General features: G+C 30.1%; 2 protein-coding genes across 2 annotated transcripts; both read left to right on the plus strand.

The window, feature by feature from the left end:
* The first annotated feature begins 133 nt into the window (after window positions 1–133).
* LOC136078710 (uncharacterized) lies at window positions 134–3,413 on the plus strand. Its single transcript, XM_065794499.1, has 3 exons — window positions 134–182; window positions 2,432–3,049; window positions 3,127–3,413. Exons 1-3 carry the CDS (start codon window positions 134–136, stop codon window positions 3,411–3,413), a joined length of 954 nt encoding a protein of 317 aa, XP_065650571.1.
* Window positions 3,414–3,765: 352 nt separating this feature from the next.
* On the plus strand, window positions 3,766–5,082 carry LOC136078711 (uncharacterized). Its single transcript, XM_065794500.1, has 3 exons — window positions 3,766–4,146; window positions 4,193–4,809; window positions 4,902–5,082. Exons 1-3 carry the CDS (start codon window positions 3,766–3,768, stop codon window positions 5,080–5,082), a joined length of 1,179 nt encoding a protein of 392 aa, XP_065650572.1.
* The last annotated feature ends 2,644 nt before the right edge of the window (window positions 5,083–7,726 follow it).

The following is a 7,726-nucleotide window of genomic DNA, read 5'->3' on the forward strand; positions in this document are numbered from 1 at the left end:
TAAATTTTAATAAGTTTATCAATAAAATATTTCATTCGCATTCGAATGGAATTCCGTTCGATTGTGAGTGCTAACTAACTCATTTAAGCTCTCCAACGTAATCATAGAACACTTGTGTACAATATTAAAAAGGATGATATGCGTAACAGAAGAAGTGATATCTGATTTCAATGAAAACACCGGTAATTTTTCTAAGAAATCTTTAGAAACTTTGTATTATATTTTAAATTGTTAAGTATGTTTTTTTCCGTCGTTTCCATTTTAAACACAAATACGTTATTTTTGTTTGTTGAATTTTCATATAAGTTAGAAAATAAACTATATTGTTCTTTACAATATATCCGTTGGAAATGAGTCTTACTTATAAGCAATCATCAAAGGGTTCATCAAAAGATTCCGTCAAAAACATGTGTTTTTTGTTCATTTTATAACAACGATTTTTATAGTGAATTTTTTGTTGTTGTTCATTCCTTTTAAAAAGCGGCACAGCTGTTTATTATAAAATAATTTCGGTTTAAAGCATCCAACAGAAACTTTCGTTAAAATTTATTAATCGTAATTTTATAAAAGAAAATGTTTAAAATCATTTTTTTATGGTTGCAATTACCTACCTGACAACGGGTGGCTTAATACAATTAATGAGTTAAAATTTTTTTTGTCTTGAGGTACGAATCTTACGCGAATGGTAACGCTCGTTATTTCTAATTGCATAAAGCTGTTTTATTAATATTCTCTTTAAGAGTTTTGCGGCAACAGCTTCTGAAGTTCAGCGATCAGTGTTTTAATATAATTTTTTTTATGTTTTAATATAATTAAGAAGTTATATAAAACATTTTTATACAAATTAACAACTAAAATTTGTACCCAAAGGTTAATAAAAAGTAAAAAAGAATTTCTTACGTGTCATCAAGCTTTTAAAGAACTGAGTTAACCTAAACGAAATTTTTTCGTTATGTCATTTATAAAGAAGTGAAAAAACTTAAGAATTTATTAATGATTGTTCATTGAACAATTTGAAATTTCACCCGCTAGGAACAAAAAGTTTTAGTAAGTTGTTGTTTGTAGGAAACGTCTCCTATCACAGCATGGCGTAATCCTTTAAAAATCTATAAAGAGAAAAAATATAAATAGAAAACTCGATAAGCAAAAAAAATAGAGATAGGTACGATGAAAAAATTTCTTTTTGTGAATCGAAGCTCTCATGAAAATTCACGAAATAATATTTAAGAAAGTGCCAACGATTCATAACGTCGATAATATAAACTTTAAAATTAGAAATTTATTGTTCAAATTAAACATTGTTTTAAAACATTTCTTAACTTGTTTGTGACGTATTATTCTTTGGTTAAATTAATAGTCTTAGTTTAAACTTGGCTTATGTTGAATAAACGTCAGCACTAACGTTGGTTAGAAGTAGAGGCGATTCTACGAACAAAATGAGGGGGGGGGGGGTGAATCCTCAAAAAGTACCGACTAGCTTCTGAAAAAAATTAAAATAAATAAAAAAAGTCCTCAACACGAAAATTTAACAGACTGAATTGTGTCAAATACCCAGAGCCGTGGCTAGGCTCCCCCACACACCCCAACTGGGGGGGGGGGCAGCATTTTTAGGGGCCTTTTTTGTTATTTGAAATTATTTTTTTTTGTATTTTTTATAATAAGAATATTTGAATATATATATATATAGTTACTGTTACTATTAATAAAAAAACATGGCCTTTTAAACACGATATTACCAAAATTAAGCAAGCGTGAAAAAAGCAATAATATTTTTCATGTAGAAAAAAAAGAAAAAAAATGTTTAACTCCCGAGGTCCGAATTTTATGAAAAACGCGAGCTTTATAAAAATCTGTCAAACAGTTAAAGAGAAATCATTAAGCAGCAGTCAATATTTCAATGTTTATTTATTTATAAATTATAAATCGTTTTTTATTTTTGGCGATTCACAATTTATCTTGATAATAATTTATTTTATTACTATGCTATATGTTATTACTTTTGCTTTAATACTATGAAATAAAAAGTCTATTATTTGTTTCAATTAAATCATACGCATTGTTTTTAAAGAAACAAATGTATAGCATTGGAAAACTGTTACGTTTTGCATTTGTTTATTTTAAAGTTCAAATGGTTATAAGGCCATTATCATTGAACTGATTTTTTTTTATTATTATTATTATTATTATTATTATTATTATTATTATTGTTATTATTATTATTATTACTATTATTATTATTATTATTATTATTATTATTATTACTATTATTATTATTATTATTATTATTATTATTATTATTATTATTATTATTATTATTATTATTATTATTATTAACATTATTATTATTATTATTATGCATTGTTAGTTTTTTATATATAAAAAAAACAAAAACAATGAAGGTTTCCAAAAATTTATAATTATATTTCGATAGTATATCACGATATATTTATTGGTATGAAAAAAGTGAAAAGTGGTGCCACTAAGAGAAGAGAAAAAGCTGCAGCCAAGGAGGAAATCGCAAATCACCCCAAGCTAACACATTTTTTGAAACCATTAGTTCAGACTAGAAGTGTTTCGATACCAACAGAAACTACAAATAATTCTGATTATCATTATTTGAATACTAGAGTAGAGTCAGATAGGTTGATATGCGAGTCTACGTCAAATGCCATAACAATTCCGCCTATTTTTCTCAGTGATGATCCTTCTGAGTGGCCAGATAATGTTTCTGACGCACAGAGGTGTGACATTGTTAAACGTGGTTTCAAAAAGATCGAAATTGATTTTCCATACAATTTAGAAAGAAGACGATTTTCACTGAACTATTATAACCGGAAGATGAAGAATGGAGAAATCTTTGAACACACATGGCTCATATATTCTTTGAACAGCAATAAAGTGTTTTGTTTTTGTTGCAAACTTTTTGGGACTTCTTCACCATTCCGGCAAGGAATGAACACTTGGAAAGGCTTGTCAAAAAAACTTAAAAAACACGAAACATGCAGTGCACATTTCCAGTGCTTTGAACAATGGATGACTTTACGAAAAGGTTAACTGATATTTTCTTTAATTTATTGCTTTGTTACTTTTTTTTTCTTAATTTCTTTTTCCTCAATTTTGGTAAAGCAGGCATTGCAAATCAAGCTACCATAGACGAGAAACAACAAAAGTTGCTTCATAAAGAACGGATATTTTGGAGGGCTGTGTTAGAAAGGATACTAGACATTACCTTATTTCTTTCTGCAAGAAATCTTGCATTCCGTGGTTCAGACACAGCCATTGGTTCAAAGAGCAATGGAAACTTTCTTGGGGTGTTTGAATTACTGGCTAAGTATGATACCGTTCTCAATGAGCTTATGCAAAGAATTCAGGACAAAGAAACCAAGGAGCACTACTTAAGCAATGACACATAGAACGAGTTGATTAGACTTTTAGCCAGGGAGATTAAATCCAAAAACCTTTCTAAGGTAAAAAAGGCAAAATACTATTCTATTATTTTAGATTGTACGCCAGACGTTTCGCACAAAGAACAAATGAGCATTATTCTGCGATCAGTAACATGCACTCCTGGAGTAGGTATCGACATTTCCGAAAATTTCTTTGGATATCTCACAGTAAATGATACCACTGGAAAAGGGCTCAATGCCTTTTTTAAATCAGGCAAAAAATTGGGATCTAAATATTTTAGACTGCCGAGGTCAATCTTACGATAATGGTGCTAATATGAAAGGAAAAGTAAAAGGTGTTTAAGCAAGGTTTCTAGAAATGAATCCTAAGGCCTTATATGTTCCATGTGCTAACCATTCACTCAATCTTGTTATTGTTGATGGTGCACTATCATCCATCAGTGCAATTTCTTTTTTTGGTGTTCTTTCAAGGTTATACACGCTCTTTTCATCGTCTCCTCCTCGATGGGAAATTTTAAAATCATGCGTGGCAATTTCAGTCAAGCCACAATCAGATACCAGATGGGAAAGTAGAATAAATTGTGTTAAACCACTTTGCTTCTATTTAAAAGAAATCTTAGAGGCACTTGAAAAATTGGAAGAACATGCCTTAGAAAAAAGAGATGAGGCAACTTCCACAGAAGTACGATCGCTGACAGAATATAAAAACATGGCCTTTCTTATTATCAATCATTATTTGGTATGACGTTTTATTTCAAATTAACAAATCAAGTAAGCTGCTTCAGTCTTCTGCAACCTCTCTCGACATATTAGCTAGTGAAATAAATGCAACAAAAGCGTTTCTTTATGAGTATCGCGAAAATGGATTTTCTGACGCACGTGTTAAGGCATCAGAAATCGCAATAGTATTGGGCATTGAAAAGGTTTTTTCGATGGTGCGTTCACGAAAAAAAAAATCGATTTATTCATACGAGTGTGCTGATCACACTTGGCAACCTGAACATCAGTATAAAGCAGATTTCTTTTTGCCACTAATTGATATGTCAATTGCATCAGTAAAAGAGCGTTTTGAACAGATCAGCATTGTCACAAAGCTTTATGACTTTCTTTACCGATCTGAGAGTCTTATCAAAGCTTGTAATGAAAATTCTCTGTCTGCTTATTGCAAAAATTTGCAAATAAAGCTTGCTGATATAGATTCTGAGGATTTAGAATCGGAGTTAAAACGTTTTGTCATAGTTATAAGGGAGGAAAAAAATGCTCTACTAAAATCTGCATATGACTTCCTAAACTACATCTACAAAGAAGAGCTGCAAGAAACTTATCCCAATCTAGTTATTGCGTTACGAATCATTCTTACTTTACCAGTTACTGTTGCAAGTGCAGAACGTAGCTTCAGCAAGTTAAAACTAATTGAAACATTTCATAGTATAAATAATCTTGCTTCATTATACATAAATACGTGTAGCTTTATTTCTTTGTATTTTTAAATAGGTCAACAATGGTTGATGAACGTTTGTCTTCCTTAGCAATGTTGTCTATTGAGAACGAGGTTGCAAGAACATTAAGTTATGAAGGCATAATAAATGAGTTTGCAAGCATGAAAACACGGCCCAAAACTAGCCATTACGGCCCCAATTTTTTAGAAATAAAAAATTGGGGCCGTAATGGCTAGTTTTGGGGGGGGGCCCTAATCCACAAGCCACGGCACTGCAAATACCCGACTAAATTTGTAAAAAAAAACGACTATAACCCCCCCCCTCCTCCGTAAAATCGCCTCTGGTTAGAAGTTGTGTATAAGTTTGAAATAAAAAATATCTGGCAACGTCTAACAGTGTTACTAAGTTGATTTGAACCTATTCATTTATCTTAAATATTTCAGGGCATTTTAAATAAATGAAAAATGATAGGTTACCGTAAAAATATGTATATATATTTTAATTTTATTTAGGTGCCCCAAGAAGTCCTTACGGTTTTATCACGGAGTACCGCGAATGAGCATATAATCGGAAGTTCCCACCTCCTTCCTAACCGATGTCGCAAAACTTGCCCAGGGTGGGGCTTGAACCAGGGATCCTTTGTTTCTGAGGCAAGTGCGCAACCACTGCGCCACGGCTGCTCTAATATATATGTGTATATATATATATATATATATATAACAGTGGCGGCCGGTGACAATACACTTTGGCGGGGCCCGGAAATATTAACCGAACAATATCGCAACGACTTGCTGTCAGCGTAATTGATGCTTTGGTGTTTGTTAGGAAGCTAGACCTTTTTGATTAGTTGAGAGATTTAAGGGCTAGCATACTTTCAAAATAAAGTATTTAATGACATTGCATCTTTTAAACCTACGTAAAAACCAGCAAAAACTGCCCTAATAGTTCAAGTGTCTTAACACGTTTTAAAGGAATAAAACACTGTTCAGCATCAGCTGTAGACACAGGCCTGACCAAAACAATCAAAAAATTTTCTGAAGTATCAAATCTAACTTTGATACTTCAGAAAATGTTTCAACCAGATTATTTTTATGCATAATTGGGATAGAGCATTAATTGTGCCGATATCACTAAAAACAGCATTTTCAACAAAACGGGTAATTCCGACATCAACTTAACTTCACTTAGTATTGGTTAGTTATTTTAATATTTTATATATGATTCCGAGGGAAATGTTGTATATTAAAATTGTAATTTTTCGGATCCAAAAATGGTTTTCGAATCCCAATGATGAGAAACGTTTAGCCAATAAACTGTCAATTTTGTTCATGTTAATTTATCTTATTAATGAACCTAAATTATTAATAAATAAGATAACTTTAAACTATATTGTAACTAAGACTTTGGCATGATTTAAAAGCAAACTTTACCAACAGTAGTTTAGACAAGAAGGGCTTCTTAATTACCAATCGATAAAATAATAAATGTAACATTACATATACATTGAACTCTCTGATAGGTTCACATAAAGCTTACTGAGAATGGCGAAAGGGCCAACAAAAACATAAAAGATACTTTTACAACATTAAAAAATTTTTAAACATGTTTTTTAAATATTTTTTTCATAATACAACACATATTTTACTTAATTAAATCCATAATTCTTAAATACAACATTTACAATAGTCATAAGTAATAGTAAACTTCACAAGACTATTTACATTGTCAAAGATGCTTTAACGATTTCATGTAATTATAGATAAAAACTTAACATCTGTCTGTAAGCATACATAACAGTACTTAAATGTTTATATAGCTTTAGTTATTTGGCTTCAGCTTTAACCCCCCCCCCCCAAAAAAAAAAAACATTTAAATAAAATATTTTGATTATTTTATTTCTATGGTAATGGTAAATGTCAAAAATTTTAAAATAATCTAAACTTTGTATATTTTTTTAATTAGTGCCTCTTTGGAAGTATCAATTATTGAAGCTGCATTAAGAAATGTAACAGTACCATCAGTGGTACAGTTTTGTGATTGAAAAAAAAAAGTTCTTTTTATCTTCTGTTGTTTAAGTTGTTTGTACCTTTGTTGTATTAAACTAATAATAATACTGACTAATTTTAAAATATTTCTTGAAAACCCAGTTGCATATTTTTGCTGATAAAAAATTCTCTAAAACTTATGTTTGATGCTTACCATCATGGTTGAAATTGGCTCTGCTTTAGCCCTGATCTAATTGGCAACTTAAAAGGTAGAAGGACTCAACTGCCACCAAACAATGTAAACAATTTTCAATAGTTGATTCATTATGCCGCAGAATATAATACATAAGCTATTTGGAAAAAATAAAATTCAGCAATCCCTCATTGAGAATAGAAAAAGAATTTCAAAAGAACAAACAGTTTGTAGCTCTTCTTGTATTTGTAGAAATGACTAAGCTTTCTTATATCACAATATATAAACTTGCTAAACATTGCCATACACTTGCAATACGTTTGTTCGATTAATACACAAATCAAGATTCTCATTAATATGGCTGAGCCACTATTTTTTCCCTGTAAAATAAAAAAAACAAGCGTTATAAATTTAAAAAAAAATAAAACAATATATGCCTGAAAATGTAGTTAACTAACAAAAGTTATAAAATATACAAGAATGTTGATTATAAAAGAAATGCAAAACTTTTTCATGATATTTTAAAATCAATTTTCTAAACTGTTCAATTTCCCTAAAATTTCTAAACTTATAATTTTATTCTTTTTACCATTATTATTTCTGCTATAATTATAAAATAAAATGATTTGTCCTAGAAATTTATTGTCCAAAAAAATATAGAAAATGTTCCTGAAAAGTAATATAAAATTTTTTTAACCTAAC

This window comes from Hydra vulgaris, chromosome 03 (genome assembly GCF_038396675.1).
Source record: "Hydra vulgaris chromosome 03, alternate assembly HydraT2T_AEP".
Classification (NCBI taxonomy): Eukaryota; Metazoa; Cnidaria; class Hydrozoa; order Anthoathecata; family Hydridae; genus Hydra; species Hydra vulgaris.